The sequence below is a fragment of the Rhamphochromis longiceps genome, linkage group LG22 (genome assembly GCF_057381845.1).
Source record: "Rhamphochromis longiceps isolate RC_006_pf linkage group LG22, R_longiceps_female_GT1.1, whole genome shotgun sequence".
In the NCBI taxonomy this organism is placed as follows: Eukaryota; Metazoa; Chordata; class Actinopteri; order Cichliformes; family Cichlidae; genus Rhamphochromis; species Rhamphochromis longiceps.
This window is the reverse complement of record NC_140577.1, coordinates 24,762,434-24,781,649: the sequence shown is the minus strand read 5'-3', so window position 1 is coordinate 24,781,649 and position 19,216 is coordinate 24,762,434. Positions and strand designations below refer to the sequence as shown.

The window sequence follows — 19,216 nt, the reverse complement described above, 5'->3', positions numbered from 1 at the left end:
ATTGTGAGCCACGTGGTGTGGTTCTACTTGATAACCTTTGGAATAATCAGGTGCCGTAAAATGCGCTGCTGCTGCTGCTGCTGCTGCTCGCTTTACGGTGTTTGTCCAGTTTGTGCAGCTCTGCATTCATTCATAGTTTTGTTAATCAGTGCTCAGCGCTGCGTCTTTGGTCCCTGCGTCCATGGCAAAGTTAATGAGTCTGCTGTGGGGGGCTGGATCACCTCCCTGCTGGCGTGTTATGATCACTCTGGAGGAGAAGAAGCTGCAGGGTTACAAACGCAAACTGCTGTCCTTTGAGAAAGGAGAGCACAAATCTCAGGAAGTCTTGGAAGTCAACCCAAGAGGACAGGTAGGTGCACATAATGATCACAGCAAAGTGTACAACCATGACATAACAGCCTTTAAAAAAAAAAAAAAGTATTATAGTTATTTTAACACATCAACAGCGGTAGCGTCTGGATAGAAGACCAGTCTCTTACTGACAGAGATGAAGGCACAATGTGGGAGCAGCTAACACATAGACTGTATGTAAAAGATGTCTGTAGAGTCCCTGTTCAGGTGTGTCTGTAAGCTTGTTTTTCAAACTATGGGTACAACACACAAACAGGGGCATCTGCTAATTCGTCCTAAATAACGTGCTCTCAAAGGCACTAACAGCACAGATACAAGGTGCACTACACAATGATGAGCCTCAAAACCTGACGTCTTCTGCCAATTTTTTTCTGTCAGCTTCCCGCGTTCAAGCACGGAGACATCATCCTGAATGAGTCCTGTGCAACATGCTTATACCTCGAGGTAAACGGCAATATTTTAATTGATTACTTGAATTTATTGTATTTATAATTTGTTTAGCTTTTAGTACACTGCTTTGATTATTGTTTTCTCACTGTTGAAACAGAATCAGTTTAAGTCTCAGGGCATCAAGCTGATTCCTGACAGTGCTGATGACCAAGCCGCGATGTACCAACACATGATGGAGGGCCTTGCCCTCACTGATAAACTCAGTAAGTTACACTTGCACAAGTCTGAGCGCTGAGTTACAGAGGGGACAGAAGCCATGAAAACAGTCACACATTAATGTGCGTTCTGCTTCAGATTCAGTTATCTACTACGACTGCTCCGTCCCTGAAGAGGAGAGGCACGACTTTGCTGTAAAGAGAAACAAAGAGGCTCTGACTGCTGAACTCAAACTGTGGGAGGGTTACCTGGAGAATGTACGAACAATACGCACACACTTGTATACACTTGCAGGCACTCACACACTGTGTTGACAGTACTGCGTCTTTCACTTCTCCATCTAGGTGGCTGCTGGCTCATACCTAGCAGGGGCCTTCTCCCTAGCCGATGTGATCGTCTTTCCAAGCATCGCTTGTGCATTTCGTTTCGGGTGGGTAGCTAAGCAGTTGATTTGTGTGAAGCTGCAGTCCAATCGCCTTTTTCCAGTAACATGATGTGTTTTCTCTTTAGGCTGTCTGTGGGGCGTTATCCTAAATTGGCCAAATATTACAGCCTGCTGAAGAACAGAGCCAGCATTAAAACCACGTGGCCCCCACACTGGGTGGCCAGTCCACAGGGTTATGACATCCTGAAGGACCTCTGAAACACAAAGAATCCTCCCTTTGTCATTTTAGAGAATTCCTGTAAGTCTGTGAAATAAAAACATTTAAACAGCTTGCTTACTGTACTCTTAATTTTTCACAAGATTTTTTTTTATTCTTAAAACTTGACCACAGCAGCAACAAATCACCTTATAGATAAAGCTTTGTTAGAGCACTTTGGTTTTGGGTCCTTCTCCCATGTAGTGAGTGGCAATATGACCTTTTTGTAGTGTGAGGAGAAAGTTTTCCATCATGTTGGGCGGCTTTCAGAGTCACCTCCTCCATTCACATGTAGGATCCTAGAAGGGTCATTTCTAGGATGACTTTGTTCTCTTTATATGCTCCAATTAAGATCAATTGTCAAAGAATATGGAATTTCATTTAACTATTATGCTGATGACTTAGTGATCTATCTCCCTCTCAAATAAATAAATGAATGCAGTGAATTTTGAACCTGAATGAGCATAAAACACAAGTGGTAGTATTCGGGCCTCCTGACCCTCACTCCTACTCGAAAGGTGAAAGCTTCATGTTTGATAAACAAATAAAAGCTGTTGTTAGAGCTAGTTTCTACAAACTGAGGTTCTGAGGCTCTGCTTTGGTTTTGGGTTGTTTTGACAGTCACCATATAAGACCATATTCCCCCTGCTTTGGCTTCTTTGTTGTGTTTGAGAAGTGATTTTAAAATCAGCATGTCTCTACCTTCCTGAGCTTTTAACTACACACTCTCCCAAAATATCACTGAGGTCGTCTGACCAGATGCTTCTGCATATATCTCAGATCGGGCCTTTGCTGTAGCTGACTCGGAACTTTGGACCTGCTTGCTGCTTCACATCAGGACCTGACCACTGTCTTTTAAAACATATTTTTTATTCCTTGGCTTTTTCTCTGAGTCTTAACATTCATTATTTGTGTGTATTGTGTTTTTTTTTTTATTGCTTTTACTGGCTTATTTTATTTTTACATCACTCAGGCTGACGCTTGCTGTTTATATATTTGTTTAAAAATAAAATGACTTAATGTTGCAATTTGCAATAAATATTAACACAGCTTCCATCAGTTATTCTTCATAAAAACAGCTTATTTATTTCAGGTCAGTCACCTTTCTAATTATGCTTAAATACTATATAATACTATATTGTATTGGGATAGAGGCATATGTGAATATTTGGAGGAGGATGTGTACAATGTACATCTTGTCATCGACTACACAAAGTGCAGAAGGTAAACAAAGAAACAAATATTTTATTTTTTTTATTAATTCATTTTATTTATTTCAACAAATCATTCAGTGGTGAATATCAAAAATATAAAGGAGGCAAACTGATAGAAGATGACTGAGTTGTAGTTTTTTCTTCCAGCCAGTAGATGGCAATCACGCTCTTATAAAAGCTTGACATCCCCTCCTACAAACCATAAGAAAAGTAAGTTGAGTTTGTCGTCTGCGCATTTGCTTTGTGCGTCCAGTTCAGTGACCGTCCAAACTGTGAATCTCAAGTTAAAGCCATGGCCAAGGCAATGACTCTGCTGTGGGCGACCGGCTCTTGTCCCTGTTGGAGGGTGATGATCGCTCTGGAGGAGAAGAACCTGCAGGGCTACAACCAAAAACTGCTGTCCTTCGATAAAATGGAGCACAAGTCCAAAGAAGTGTTAGATATAAACCCCAGGGGACAGGTAGGGAGGAGCTTTTATCAAATCACCCCGTATAACTAACAAAACACTTGACTTTGCACCGTAATATTATATAATTGCCTCACGTTAACGTCACGGTCATAAACACTGATATCTGCGCTGTTGCTCTGCAGGACGGTTAACGGATAAAGAGTTGCAGTAACGGCGGCAAATAGTGTCAACTCTGATTAATGCTTTTACAAAATCATAAAAACTGAACGTTTCATTTAGCGTATATTCATTTACTCAAGGAAATTTTTTTCTTCAAGGAAGACGCTTCAGGACACGCCCTGCTGCACCTGATTGGATGAGCATTTCTCGGGAGCTGACACGTGCTCGAAAAAATATGGGCTGTAGAGATGAGCACGCGAGTTTGCAGCCGTGTTTCGAACTGCACCAACATGGCGGCTCGTTTACGTTAGAGAAAAGTTAACGGAAATGTGTTTATGAAAGCATCTGAGGCGAGAAATGCACCGTGTAGCTGTCTTCATTTATCATAAAAACCGACTAGTTTAAAATGTTTAAATGCATATTAAAGCTTTAAGATAACCAGTTTGAACTTGACTAGCATATACTAGCACACTTCCATCAGACTTTAAATGCGTCTTATTGAATTTATTAGGGAACAGCACAAAAGCAGGACAGTGTTAAATAAAATGTAGAAATGAGGGGTTGTATCGTTGAATATGGGCTCTTGAATATAACCTGCAGCTGACTAAGTGTAGTAAAATAAGCAGTTTAATTTACATCTTTACACTTTCCAAATCTCAGACTGGAAACTGGCCTTTAACCATAAATACGGGAAACACTGCAGAGTGTTATTTTATCCCAGTAAAGTTCTGTTAAAATAAGTAATCAATTTTTTTTAATTGTATTTGTTTGATATACAAACGGTTAACCTAATTAACACCCAGTAGCCTTAGCATTAAAACCTGTTATACAGTACCTAATGACAGTTTTCTTGCTGACACTATTATAATTTCTTTTTCAGATTCCCACTTTCAAACATGGAGACAATGTCATCAATGAATCTTACGCAGCCTGTTTTTACCTGGAGGTGAGAACGTCATTTTGACAAAATATTCACTCACACTGAATGCAACATCACAAAATGTGCCCCAGTTAAATGTGTGTCTTTTACTAATGTCTTGCAGAGCCAGTTTAAATCCCAGGGAACCAAACTGATCCCAGATGGCCCAGCAGAACAAGCTCTGATGTACCAGCGCATGTTTGAGGGTCTCACATTCTACGAGAAACTCAGTAAGTGTTATCTGTATTTTCAAATCCTGATTTCTCCTTTTATAAATTATTCATCTAAACCTCAATTCTCTCAAGGAACTTAGGAATGCTGCAAAATGCATATCTCAGATTTTAAAGGAACCATTTTTAATCAGAGTATTGCATAAAGTCAGTTACACTTGTAGGATATTGATCTGGTCAGTTTAGTAGCAGATGGTAGCATGAGGCGATACCTGGACCCTAGAGGTATTCCAACTCCTCCAGGATACGAACCATTGACAGAAGGTTTGCTGTGTCTCCTAGCACAATCTCAAGAGCATGGAGGAGATTCCAGGAGACAGGAAGTTGCTGTAGATGGTCCTTAACCCATCTTCTTTGTGCAAGAAGGAACAGGGTGAACACTGCCAGAACTTGAATATGACCCCCAGCAGGACACTGGCATGAATGTCTGACTAAACAATCAGAAACTGACTTCATGAGGGTGGCCCCTGTCCTCACTGCCTGACGCCATGGAGCCAGATTTGCTTTTGCCATAGACTAGCAGAATTGGCAGGTTCATCACTGGTGCTCTGTGTCTGCAATCTGACATCTAGTGGTAACATTTTGCATCTGTAACGTTAATATTTTATGTATGTTTTGTTTTTCAGGTACAGTTGCCTACTGTGAGTGGTATGTCCCTGAAGGTGAGAGACATGAGTCGGCTCTGAAGAGGAACAAAGAAGCTCTGGTCACTGAACTCAAACTCTGGGAGAGTTACCTGCAGAAGGTATGTGCATGAACACACAAACTCAGACAGACTCGGCCTGCTTTGATTTGTTCCAACTGTATTTTTTATTTTATTTTTTTCAAGCTGGGCTCAGGCTCTTACCTGGCAGGACCGTCTTTCACGCTAGCAGACGTGGTCGTTTTTCCAACAGTTGGCGCACTCTTTGGGTTTGGGTAAGCACACAGAGGCTGTTTGCATTTCCATGTGGTCTCATCAGTAAAATGAAGGATGATTTGTAGACATGGGACTTGAAAGTCTTCTTAATTCTGATTCGTAGGTTGTCTCCAGAGCGTTATCCTAAACTGGGAGAGTACTACAATCTGCTGAAGGAGAGACCCAGTGTCAAAGCCAGCTGGCCTCCTCATTGGTTGGAGAACCCCAAAGACGAAGATAAACTGAAAGATGCACTGAAAGACATCTGATATTCATACACAGATGTAAACATGATGCTGCATAATGACAGAGCAGCTTTTGTTGCCCTTATGCATTCTGTGTATATCTAACAACAGTTTCTGGTTACTCATACATGTTCAGCTTTGTCTAATAGCAGAATAACTCAGTCACACTATCGTAAAGTAAAGAACTAGTTTTCCCTGCTCAAAGCTAGCTCAAATGCTTTGTGTTTCCATGACTTTGCATAGTTCAATAATGCATCCTTTCCACAACTTTGCATCTTTTTCCAGATTTAAAAAAAGTGCGTTAGCTTTGTAGACATGCACTGATTCAAGACTTGCACATTTGTAACAAAAATCTTCTATTTGCAATACACATACAAAGTCACCTGTTACATCCCTCTGCAGCCTTCTTTCTTTCTTACAGTTATATTGGCGGTTGGCCCCCTGCAGCCTCTAATCTCCTCAATGTTTTCAGATGGTGCTTATTGGCCACACCTAGTCAGGTGTGGATAAAAGCATACCTGAGGCAAGTTTCCAGGGAGATCACTTGTCTTTGCCTTGGTGGCACCAGCCTTTTTAGCCAACCAGGTATTCCATTTTAAGAAAAAAAAACAAAAAAAAACCTCTTCTCACTAACACTCTGGTATTCATCTTTTTAAAAAAAAAATTTATATGTCGCGGCTTTTGAGCCGGGTCGTAACATAAGTGGGGGCTCGTCCAGGATTGTTTGAACATTTTTGTGGAGACTAAATATCAGTTTGTTTTGCTTTTAAGTGGGTGAGTGAAAGTGTTCACTGTGATTGAGCAACGTCCCTTTAGTAAGTGTGTTTCAGCTGGGTGGCTGTGCTGCCCTTCCATCAAAGCACTTGTTTGTTATTTTGCTTTGTTGTTTTAGTTTATTGTGTTTGGTGGTTATCCTGGGTGGGGGTACGCTTCAGGGTTTGGTGGGAGACTGTACCCCGGTCTGCTGCCTACCCTTGAGTTTGCGTTTAAAGTTGCCTTGAGCCCGGTGCACCACTGAAGACTAGACGGGTAAAGTTTTATTTTTATTTTATTTTTTTTAAAGCATTTTAGGCTGGGAGTTGCACATAGTAAACCAGTGGCACCAAACTTGGCAAGAGGTTTGAGACCATTAATTATGGTCTGCAGCTGAGGCAGGTAGGGCATTTTTAAGTTGGCGTAGTGTGTACACTGTGTGTGCATCTAATGTCAGTGTTGATGGATGCTAATGAGATCCTCATGAGGTGAGTGTTTTGTGCTGTGACCTTTAGTGTTGTGGGGAATATAGCTACTTTTGTTGGATCACTTGTGAGTGTTGTTGGCCAGGTGATGGCAATAACACTGTGGGGTGCTGAGCCACCCTTGATGTGATCATTGTGTGGCCATAGCTCTCCATTTTGTGGTTGGTCACTAGTATGCTTGCTTTACTGAACCTTGTGGATTAAAGTAACTTGTTGTGGTATGAGGCCACTTGTATGTGTGGTGGAGACAACCGATCAATTGGTTGTGATTATTTGTTGCTACCAGTGTTGGTCAAGTTACTTGAAAAAAGTAATCAGTAACTAATTACTGATTACTTCCCCAAAAAAGTAATCCCGTTACTTTACTGATTACTTTACTGTCAAGAAGCATCTCCGTACTAAGTAAAGTTAAATATTTTTTGCCTTCCAAATCACTCCGGGTACTTTATTGTTCACTTATATTGCCATATTTGGAATACTGTGTGGTAATTTGGGGAAACACATATAAAACTGCACTTCAACCAATATGTAAAATTCAAAAAAAAGCAATCAGGATGATTAATAAAGCAGGATTTAGAGACCATACTAACATCATGTTTTTGAAATTAAAAATACTGAAGTTTATGGATCTTATAAAATATAAAACTGCAAAAATTATGTACAAGGCCAGATACAATACGTTACCAGGAAATATACAGAGGATGTTCTATGACAGAGAAGGAGACTATGAATTGAGGGGGAAATTGAATCTAAGGATTCTTAAAGCACGGTCAAAGGTCAAAACCTTTTGTGTCACTATTTATGGGGTAAAACTGTGGAATAGTTTTACTATAGATCTACAGCAATGCTCAGGAATTAGTAAGTTCATGAAAAAACTTCGAAAACTGATTTTGGAAGAATATGATACCGATAAAGATGATCACCCATTGTATGTATAAAAATATCAAATTATATCCAAATTATATCAATCACGGTAGCCATGTTTATATAGGTTCTCCTCGTGTATCGTGTGGAGTATGTGATGATGGGAATTAGGTGAATTATGTGGGATCAATAAGATGTTGAGCAGGGGTAGGAATTAATAAGTATGTTCATACTTCTTCCTACTCCTTTTCAGACCAAACATTGTTACATTATGTCAGACGATTTTGTTTTATTTCATTATTTTTATTTTTTTGTTTATCTGAACACATACGTGTGTGTGTGTATATCTACATATATATTCGTATCTGTAAATGAAAATATATGTAGTGTGTATATATTGTTTTTTTGTTTTATATGTCTGAAACAAATAAAGATACAACAATACAATACTTATTTTCAAAAGTAATTAATTACTTAGTTACTTTTTAAAAACATGATTTACAACCTGAATAGGTGATAAAGTGATAGATCTTTCAGCCCAATTCTACTTTTTCTGCATAATTCATCATACAAAATGTAATCAAATGGAAAAGTCTCTTTTTTTAACTTGTTTTATCAGTTTTAATCTTTTAACTTTATGCATCAAGCAAAAATTTAATTATATGCAACATTCTCTGACTTGAATAAATTAGTTTAATATTTAAAGCTATTTTCTGCACATTCCAGCACATAAAATAAAATATTTTTTGTGTTTACACTCACTCTTTTTCAAATAGATGAAAGTAAAACACAGCAGAAAATCAATAAAGTCAAAGACTCAGCGGTCCTGTTGCTCTATTTTCACCTGTAAAGCAGGACTGAGGTAGGCGGAGGTTTACCCTGGTGCAGGTGTGCCGCAGCGGTCAGTGGAAGGATCCGCGAGTTTCTCTGTGAGTTCCCCATTACGTCGTTGCGCACTCGGTGCTTGCTCGGAAGTTTAGGGGTTTTTTTTCGCTGTAAAAAGAAGTTTTCTTCCCACGCACGATGGACGCTAATGTTTTTGTCACTTTTTATGGAATCAAACTCAAAGTAAGGTCAGTACTTCCACGCTTTAAACGCTGCACGCTCATACTCTCTCCCACAATCGATATGTGATCCATTGTTGATCTGCACACAGCTGTTGTCACTAACGGCGCACTCGCTTACGTCACTGTCGTGAGACATTCTTGCAAAAAATCACAGTTTTAGTAACGCAGTGTTCCTACGGGAAAGTAACTGTAATCTAATTACCGTTTTGCAATAGTAATCCCTTTACTCGTTACTTGAAAAAAGTAATCTGATTACAGTAACGCGTTACTGCCCATCTCTGGTTGCTACTTTTGGTTTTGTGTTGTAGCAGGTCAGGTAATCATTTTGGGTTTGACTGTTGTGCTCCTTTGTGTTGGTCACATGTTCCTTTTTGTGTGTTCAGTGTGGCAACTTCAAATCCTCATGCAGGGGCATCCATGCTTAAAGATGCCAACTATAATGTGAACACTGTGCTTCTGTTAGCTTTTACTTTTATTTCAGGTTTGTGGGTCAAGGAGGGGCTTTTAATAAATTTAGGGGTCCTAGAGGAACCCTTTTGAGGGAGGATGTGTTACGTCCCTCTGCAGCCCCTAATCTCAATGTTTTCAGCTGGTGCTAATTGGCCACACCTAGTCAGGTGTGGATAAAAGCATACCTGAGGCAAGCTTCTAGGGAGATCACTTGTCTTTGCCTTGGTGGCACCAGCCATTTTAGCCAACCAGGCATTCCATTTTAAGAAAAAAAAAAAAAAAAAAACCTCTTCTCACTAACACTCTGGTATTCATCTTTTTTTGTTTTCTTTTTCTTTTTGTTGCCTCCTTTGAGCCGGGTCGTAACATCACCTCATGTTTTATTCTTTGTTGGATCCATTTCCTGAGCTTTTCAGACATTTTCCTGAACTTCCTGTGTTAAACTACGAGTGGCCAAATCCAGTCTGGCACATTCTTAAAAAGAAGGAATGCACAAAAGTCTGAAAACCACAGAAGACAAAGTGACAATGATGATGATTTCAATTCAGAATTCTTTGAGCATTTTGTCTACATTTCATCCGTTGCCGGAGCTGTGACCCCCTTCTCTGTACATGTTGTGCGTGGTATAGCTGAAGGCGAGCCACAGACCTTTGAAGTCAGTAATAGGCAATATAAAATAGGGAAAAAAAAAAAAAACTGGGAACATTTCTTCTGTTGTAAATGTTCTTTTTACTCACTGGCCTTATACATTAAATGTTGTGATAACCTTCCATCAGTTATCCTTAATGAAAACCACTGTAATTATACTAATGTCTAAATATTTTATATTGACATAGAGGGTGACCATATTTGAATATGGAGGGGGGGTTGCTTGTCAAATATCAAATATGTCTTATCACCAACAACATCGATGGTACACAAGCAAACAAAGTGTGATAACAGAAGTGTCCTTCTGTATTTGCTTTGAACCTGTGATGGTATGCAACACGGTGGCCCCCTGAGTCCACATTATTATAAACAGCTACATTTACTCTTGGTAGAAAAAAAACATTGAGATCATCAGGACAGGGATGGATCTGAATTCTGGGGTTCAGAGGTTTGGAGAAACTTTCTCTCTTTCATCACAGCTGAGCTGTCCTTTCAGGAACATCATCTGTAAGCTCATCGCAGGGAACAAGCAGGACTCTCCATCTTCACCAGCAGCTCCCTCAGAGGGAAATCTTTACAGCTCCACCCCAGAAGATGAACAACCCCCGGACTTCATGATTGTGACCTTTGCTTTGTGCAATGTTAGAACCTCAGAGGCTCTGGACTTTTACACAATGATGTTATATTCAGTCCTGTATCATGTTATATATTTCAATTTGAAATGATCCTCTCTGGTTAGTCTTGTATGAATGAGTCTTAATTACTTCATGGCTGCTAACACAACATTAGCAATGTTAACACAGTGTTAAATAATTCCAGATTAAAGTTTTTGGTTCAGCATACAAATGAAGACCTTTTGTCTGTTACTTTTTTTGTTAATGTTGTCTCATGCCCTCTTCATGCAGCTTCATGCAGCTGACTACATTCAGTGTTAAAAACAGTCTGAGATCAGCAGCTTTCTTAAACAGCAAACTATTTATGCTCCTGAGTGTAAAGAATTTAACTGTTTGGCACCTTTGCTGCAAAAGAACAATTCCAAATAAGAAACCAAATTTACATCATCATTCCTCAGTTGTGAAAGAGACATCCCAACCAGCCACGGCAGATGGCTGAAGCCCTCCCTGAGCCTGGTTCTGTCTGAGGTTTCTTCCTGTTAAGAGTTTTTCCTTCCCACTGTCGCCAAGTGCTTGCTCACAGGGGATTCTCTAATTTTCGGGGTTTTCTCTTATAATAACTTGAGGCAATGGTTTCTTTGATTTAGAACCTTTAAACCATATAAATATTCCTTTTAATCTGCAGCAGTGATTATTCATATTTTTGCATAAACAAATTGGGGTTCCAATTAACTAAATGACACAAAAGTGATATTTCAATTACTAGAGTGATATTGTTAAAACATGTAATCAATACATAAAATTAAGGAATTTTTCCATCTCATGTCTCAGCATGAACCTATTTTAGCTTGTTAGCTGAGAGAGTTACAAAAAAGCAATCCTGGGAAGAAGGTTTTACTGACAACTTTAAGAGGGAGCTATAGTATCTTACAAAGTAGCTTTGTAAGTGCTTACATTGTAATGAATTGTTATTAAAAAGTCCACTAAGCCCACATCACCGCTTCTATGTTGACATGAAGAAATATAATGCAAATTGGCATTGAAGTTACTTTTTTTGTTAGGGAGGATTTGTTTGTTGTTGAGTGCAATGTTAAACTAAATTCTTTAAAAATCAAAAAATGCAAGAACATGTTACTCTTTCTCCAAAACTCACAAACCAATCCCTCTGGGGTAATTGCATTGATAAACCCTTTTGCAAGAATATCAGATTACTCAATTAACTGGTTAAAATCTACAGTCCTTCCGATTAATTGCTGCTTCCATAATTATTCTTCTACTCCCCTGCAATCTGGAAATATAAAATATTTAGGTATTAATGTTTCTCCCAAGCTTGCAGATCTAACTAAATTAAACCATATCCCACTTTTAAAGAAAGTAGAAGGTGATCTGGCTAGATGGAAATGTCTACCCATATCACTCATGGGAAGGGTTGCCGCTATAAAAATGATGGTCTTACCAAAAATAAATTATTTATTCTCAATGATCCCAACGAAACCGCCACAAGATTGGTTCAGATCTCTAGATTCATATATGTCTAAATTCCTTTGGAAAGATAAACCCCCACGTATAAGCTTAAAAACACTACAAAAGACCAAGGATAAAGGAGGATTAGATCTACCTAACTTTCAGCACTACTTCTTAGCCAACAGGCTTCAATTTATCTCTGGATGGCTAAAACCACTTGCCACTTGCCCCTCCCTTCCTTCCCTCCCCATCTCTAGCTGCCTCCCTCTTCCCGCTCCACCACAATGACCCACGCATGCAGGGCCTTGGGGTGAAAGTGTGTCACCAGGGTGCAGGGGAGGCATTCCCCCACCACTCCCCCTGCCAGTGGCAGATGCCCTCAGACATCAGTGCATTGGTGGTTCTTGGTGTCCGGGGATGGGCGTTCAGGTACTCACCAGCTCACTCCTGGTGGCTGCTTGTCGGGGCCTGGAGCCTGGGGCTAGCTTGGGCCCCTTCGGGGAGTGGGGTGCCCTCGGCCTCTGGGCCTGGGGCTCGGTCACTCTGGCACAGCTGGCTGCCGTCACTGCAACCCCCCCTGGCTTCTGCTCCGCGGCTGTTGAGTGACCCCTCATCTGGGGCTCTCCTCAGCTCTTTTCCCTCCGTTGGTCTTCCTTGGTCTCTCGTGCTCTGAGGGTCTCTGGATGTCTGGATGTCTCTTCATGCCCTGGAGGACGGGGCTATGGCTCCCCACACCCTCTAGCAGATCATCACATGAAGGAACCTTTTGAATACAAGCGCGCTCATGGTCACAGGTGTACACACGGGTGCTCACACACACAAACTACACCCTTTTTGGCTCCTACCTCAAAGCACACTGTGTGCTGTCGATCTTACGTGCTGCACAATAATTAATATTTAGTATCTACTGTTAGCTAGTTTATTGCGATGGTGTTGTATTTGTTATGTTGCTCTTTTTTGTTTGTTTTCTCTTCTGTTTTTTTTAAATTATCTCCATACAGGTGATCCAGGTGTTTTGTTTGCTTTTCTTTTTTTTCTTCTTCCTCCCTTTCTCACCATCTCTTCTCCCCTGTTTTTTCTTCCTCTCCCTCTCTTTCTTTCATTCTTTCTCCCTGTCCTATCCCCCAGTCATGTCTGTCCCGTCTGTAACAACCTAAAATCAAATCAAATAAATACATAATTATAATAAAGGTCAATCAAATGGACCAATATGGCAAGGCCATGATGATCCACTTGGTAAAGTAAATCCACTTGGCATCTTTCTTGGCCTTCAGAAAACAATTCTGATGGCTAAAGATCCAAACGGGACAGGCAAAAAAAAAAGAAAAAAATCCAAAAAATGATTTAATATGAAGGTAATACGAGCAGAGAGCACAAACATGTTGAGGGATTAGAACAGCTCGTTTTATGGCCGTTTTTTTTATTTTAACAGCTTGCTTATTGTAAACTTAATTTTTCGCGAGATTTTCTTTTTATTAATTTTTTTATTCTTAAAACTTGACCACAGCAGCAGCAAATCACGTTATAAGAGGTAAAGCTTTGATACAGCACTTTAGTCATGGGTCCTTGTCCCATGTAGTGGGTGGCAATATGACCTTTTTGTAGTTTGAGGAGAAATCTTTCCATGACGTTGGGTGGTTTTCATCGTCACCTCCTTCACTGACACGTAGGGTCCTGGAAGGGTCATTTCTAGGATGACTTAATTCCCTTTATATTCTCTCATTAAGATCAATTTTCAAAGAATATGAAATTTCATTTCACTGTTATGCTGATGACTCATTGATCTATCTCCCTCTCAAAATTAAATAAATAATCATTTTGAAACCTGAATGAGCAAAAAACACAAGTGGTAGTATTCGGGCCTCCTGACCCTCCTCTAAAGGTGGAAGCTTCAAGTTTGATAAACAAATAAAAGCTGTTAATAAAGCTGTTGATAAACAAATCAGAGCTAGTTTCTTCAAACTGAGGTTCCTTACAAATGCTAAGCCCTTTCTCTTTTTTGCTGGCTTTGAGAAAGTATTTCATGTTTGTATTTTATCCAGGGTTGACTACTAAAATAGGCTTTATTTTGGCATCGGCCAGGCTTTGCTATGTTTTTGGATTTTTTTTTTGCCAGTCACCACATAAGACCATAGTCCCATTGCTTTGGCTTTTTTGATGTGTTTAAGAGGTGATTTAAAAATTTTTATGACTATTTATTGTTTCTGAGTCATCGAATACATCATCATCTCAACCTTCTTGATCTTTTAACTACACACTCTCCCAAAATATCACTGAGATCATCTGACCAGATGCTTCTGCATATACCTGAGATCGGGCCTTTGCTGTAGCTGCCACTGAACTTTGGACCTGCTTGCTGCTTCACATCAGGACCTGACCATTGTCTTCAAAACCAACTTAAATTTTTGTTTTACATCACCGGGGCTGATGCTTGTTGTTTATATATTTGCTTACAAATAAAATGACTTAAAGTAATGTTCGGGAACAGAATTAAGTTTTATAGCATTAAATGTTGACACAGCTTCCATCAGTTATTTTTCATAAAAACAGCTTGTTTATTTCAGGTCAGTCACCTTTCTAATTATGCTAAAATACTATATAATACTATATTGTATTGGGATAGAGGCAGAGCATATGTGAATATTTGGGGGAGGAAGTGTACAATGTGACTACCATCTTGTCATCGACTACACAAAGTGCAGAAGGTACAAACAAACCTATTTTATTATTATTATTATTATTATTTCAACAAATCATTCAGTGGTGACTATCAAAAATATGAAGAAGGCAAATGAAAGATGATGATAGAGTTGTAGTTTTTTCTTCCAGCCAGTAGATGGCAATCACGCTCTTATAAAAGCTTGACATCCCCTCCTACAAACCATAAGAAAAGTAACTGGGTATTTTTCTTATGCGCTGTTGCTTTGTGCGTCCAGTTCAGTGACCGTCCAAACTGTGAATCTCAAGTTAAAGCCATGGCCAAGGACATGACTCTGCTGTGGGGGACCGGCTCTCCTCCCTGTTGGAGGGTGATGATCGCTCTGGAGGAGAAGAGCCTGCAGGGCTACAACCAAAAACTGCTGTCCTTCGAGAAAATGGAGCACAAGTCCAAAGAAGTGTTAGATATAAACCCCAGGGGACAGGTAGGGAGGAGCTTTTAGCACACCACCCCTTATAACTGACACAACACTTGACTTTGCGCCATAATATTATATAACAATCTCACGTTAACGTCACTGTTATAAACGCTGATATCGGCGCTTTTGTGCTGCAGGACGGTTAACGGATAAAGATGTGCAGGAAAACACTTCAGGACACGCCCTGCTGCACCTGATTGGACGAACATTTCTCGTGAGCTGACACGTGTAGAAATGAGCACGCGAGTTTGAAGCCGAACTGCACCAACATGGCGGCTCGTTTACGTTAGAGAAAAGTTAACGGAAATGTGTTTATGAAAGCATCTGAGGCGAGAAATGCACCGTGTAGCTGTCTTCATTTATCATAAAAACCGACTAGGTTAAAATGTTTAAATGCATATTAAAGCTTTAAGATAACCAGTTTGAACTTGACTAGCATATACTAGCACATTTCCATCAGACTTTAAATGCGTCTTATTGAATTTATTAGGGAACAGCACAAAAGCAGGACAGTGTTAAATAAAATGTAGAAATGAGGGGTTGTATCGTTGAATATGGGCTCTTGAATATAACCTGCAGCTGACTAAGTGTAGTAAAATAAGCAGTTTAATTTACATCTTTACACTTTCCAAATCTCAGACTGGAAACTGGCCTTTAACCATAAATACGGGAAACACTGCAGAGTGTTATTTTATCCCAGTAAAGTTCTGTTAAAATAAGTAATCAATTTTTTTTTAATTGTATTTGTTTGATATACAAACGGTTAACCTAATTAACACCCAGTAGCCTTAGCATTAAAACCTGTTATACAGTACCTAATGACAGTTTTCTTGCTGACACTATTATAATTTCTTTTTCAGCTTCCCACTTTCAAACATGGAGACAATGTCATCAATGAATCTTATGCAGCCTGTTTTTACCTGGAGGTGAGAACGTCATTTTGACAAAATATTCACTCACACTGAATGCAACATCACAAAATGTGCCCCAGTTAAATGTGTGTCTTTTACTAATGTCTTGCAGAGCCAGTTTAAATCCCAGGGAACCAAACTGATCCCAGATGGCCCAGCAGAACAAGCTCTGATGTACCAGCGCATGTTTGAGGGTCTCACATTCTACGAGAAACTCAGTAAGTGTTATCTGTATTTTCAAATCCTGATTTCTCCTTTTATTAATTATTCCTTTGAGCCTCAATTCTCTCAAGGAACTTAGGAATGCTGCAAAATGCATATCTCAAATTTTAAAGGAACCATTTTTAATCAGAGTATTGCATAAAGTCAGTTACACTTGTAGGATATTGATCTGGTCAGTTTAGTAGCAGAGGTTTTTTTTAAATCAGTTTCAGCTGCTTTGCTGTTGATGAATTTAACTGTTCACTGGTTTTTTTTTCACTAGTTTTGCATTTCGCTGGGGTCATTATCACTACTGCTAGTATGAGCTGATACCTGGACCCTAGAGGTAGCCCAACTCCTCCAGGATAGCACATCAATGCAAAACATTGACAGAAGGTTTGCTGTGTCTCCTAGCACAATCTCAAGAGCATGGAGGAGATTCCAGGAGACAGGAAGTTGCTGTAGGAGGCCTGTACAAGGCTGTAGATGGTCCTTAACCCATCAACAGGACCAGTATCTGCTCCTTTGTGCAAGAAGGAACAGGGCAAACACTGCCAGAACTTGAATATGACCTCCAGCAGGACACTGGCATGAATGTCTGACTAAACAATCAGAAACTGACTTCATGAGGGTGGCCCCTGTCCTCACTGCCTGACGCCATGGAGCCAGATTTGCTTTTGCCATAGACTAGCAGAATTGGCAGGTTCATCACTGGTGCTCTGTGCTTTTCACAGATGAGAGCAGGTTCACCCTGAGCACGTGTAACAGACGTGGAAAGGGTCTAGAGAAGCACAACTGTGCCCGGCCTCATATGATGAGAGTATGCAGGGAGTTCATGGAGGATCAAGGAATTGATACATCAGCTTGCCCTCACACTCATCTGACCTAAATCCATTTCAGCACCTCTGCACACCATTTTGAGTTGCTGCTTTGACATTTCAGTAAAATGGACTAACCTGCTACATCGTCGTTTTCACTTTGGTTTTCAGGCATCTTTGAATTCAGCCCTTTGTAGCTTGGTGATTTTAATTTCTGACACATTTTCCTCCCTATCAGTGTAGATATCAAGCATGTTTTTCCCATTGAGACTGAGGTGTTTTCAAAGTGTTCCTGTAATTTTTGAGCAGTGTATTTCATTGACCATATGTTTTTTTTAAATTTCCAGATTTATCACTAAGTGCTGATATTATGTGAATATGTTAAAGTCAAGTGTGCACAACAATCTTTTGTTACACAAACAGCACTAGAAACAGTGCTGTAGCTCTGATGTGAAACCGTCTAAATGTAATTATTATGATCTCTGTCGGCTCACTGAAGTATTTTTGTCCTACAGCGGCCACCATAGGGACGATTATGCACTTGAATTGGGAGGGGTACGAGAACAGTTTTCAGTTGCAATCTGACATCTAGTGGTAACATTTTGCATCTGTAACGCTAATATTTTACGTATAAAGTTTTGTGTTTTCTCAGATGCAGTTATCTACTATGAGTGGTATGTCCCTGAAGGTGAGAGACATGAATCGGCTCTGAAGAGGAACAAAGAAGCTCTGGTCACTGAACTCAAACTCTGGGAGAGTTACCTGCAGAAGGTATGTGCATGAACACACAAACTCAGACAGACTCGGCCTGCTTTGATTTGTTCCAACTGTATTTTTGTTTTTTATTTTTTCAAGCTGGGCTCAGGCTCTTACCTGGCAGGACCATCTTTCACGCTAGCAGACGTGGTCGTTTTTCCAACAGTTGGCACTCTCTTCAGGTTTGGGTAAGCACGCAGAGGCTTTTTGCATTTCCATGTGGTCTCATCAGTAAAATGAAAGATGATCTGTAGACACGGGACTTGAAAGTCTTCTTAATTCTGATTCGTAGGTTGTCTCCAGAGCGTTATCCTAAACTGGGAGAGTACTACAATCTGCTGAAGGAGAGACCCAGTGTCAAAGCCAGCTGGCCTCCTCATTGGTTGGAGAACCCCAAGGGCCAAGATACACTGAAAGACATCTGATATTCATACACAGATGTAAACATGATGCTGCATAATGACAGAGCAGCTTTTGTTGCCCTTATGCATTCTGTGTATATCTAACAACAGTTTCTGGTTACTCATACATGTTCAGCTTTGTCTAATAGCAGAATAACTCAGTCACACTATCGTAAAGTAAAGAACTAGTTTTCCCTGCTCAAAGCTAGCTCAAATGCTTTGTGTTTCCATGACTTTGCATAGTTCAATAATGCATCCTTTCCACAATTTGGCATCTTTTTTTTGTCTTGTCAATAAAAAAAATGTGCATTAGCTTTGTAGAGATGTTTTTCTTTTGTATGTTTGAGCACTGATTCAAGACTTGCACATTTGTAACAAAAAATCCATACACATACAAAGTCACCTCATGTTTTATTCTTTGTTGGATCCATTTCTTGAGCTTTTTAGACATTTTCCTGAACTTGCTGTGATAAACTATCCATCCATCCATTCGCTTCCGCTTATCCTTTTCAGGGTCGCGGGGGGTGCTGGAGCCTATCCCAGCTGTCATAGGGCGAGAGGCGGGGTACACCCTGGACAGGTCGCCAGTCTGTCACAGGGCTAACACACAGGGACAGACAACCATTCGCTCTCACATTCACACCTAGTGACAATTTGGATTATCCAATCAACCTATCCCCACAAGCGGAATGTCTTTGGACGGTGGGAGGAAGCCGGAGTACCCGGAGGGAACCCACGCAAACACGGGGAGAACATGCAAACTCCACACAGAAAGTTTATATATTTTATTTATTGTTGACTATTTAATTTGTAAAATATGTGTATACACACACACACACGTAGAAAAACATTTAGTATACACATCCAGAAATTTTTTTATTTTTTTTTGCATATACTATTATACATTGTGCATATATTTATTAGTTTCAGATTTAGCCATTCGTATATTTTGCCTGTTTATGTTATTGTATTTTG

The 19,216-nt window shown here is 39.9% G+C and overlaps 3 protein-coding genes across 3 annotated transcripts; all 3 read left to right on the top strand.

Moving 5' to 3' along the window:
• The first annotated feature begins 147 nt into the window (after nucleotides 1-147).
• On the top strand, nucleotides 148-1,663 carry LOC146644137 (glutathione S-transferase A-like). Its single transcript, XM_085395321.1, has 6 exons — nucleotides 148-349; nucleotides 730-795; nucleotides 899-1,004; nucleotides 1,096-1,214; nucleotides 1,302-1,387; nucleotides 1,468-1,663. Exons 1-6 carry the CDS (start codon nucleotides 182-184, stop codon nucleotides 1,598-1,600), a joined length of 678 nt encoding a protein of 225 aa, XP_085251447.1. The 5' UTR covers nucleotides 148-181; the 3' UTR covers nucleotides 1,601-1,663.
• Nucleotides 1,664-3,007: 1,344 nt separating this feature from the next.
• LOC146644136 (glutathione S-transferase A-like) lies at nucleotides 3,008-8,196 on the top strand. Its single transcript, XM_085395774.1, has 6 exons — nucleotides 3,008-3,272; nucleotides 4,261-4,326; nucleotides 4,424-4,529; nucleotides 5,156-5,274; nucleotides 5,359-5,447; nucleotides 5,552-8,196. The coding sequence occupies exons 1-6, from the start codon at nucleotides 3,105-3,107 to the stop codon at nucleotides 5,694-5,696; spliced, it is 693 nt and encodes a 230-aa protein (XP_085251900.1). The 5' UTR covers nucleotides 3,008-3,104; the 3' UTR covers nucleotides 5,697-8,196.
• A 6,688-nt stretch (nucleotides 8,197-14,884) lies between these two features.
• LOC146644135 (glutathione S-transferase A-like) lies at nucleotides 14,885-18,716 on the top strand. Its single transcript, XM_085395347.1, has 6 exons — nucleotides 14,885-15,160; nucleotides 16,015-16,080; nucleotides 16,178-16,283; nucleotides 17,737-17,855; nucleotides 17,940-18,028; nucleotides 18,133-18,716. The coding sequence occupies exons 1-6, from the start codon at nucleotides 14,993-14,995 to the stop codon at nucleotides 18,263-18,265; spliced, it is 681 nt and encodes a 226-aa protein (XP_085251473.1). The 5' UTR covers nucleotides 14,885-14,992; the 3' UTR covers nucleotides 18,266-18,716.
• The last annotated feature ends 500 nt before the right edge of the window (nucleotides 18,717-19,216 follow it).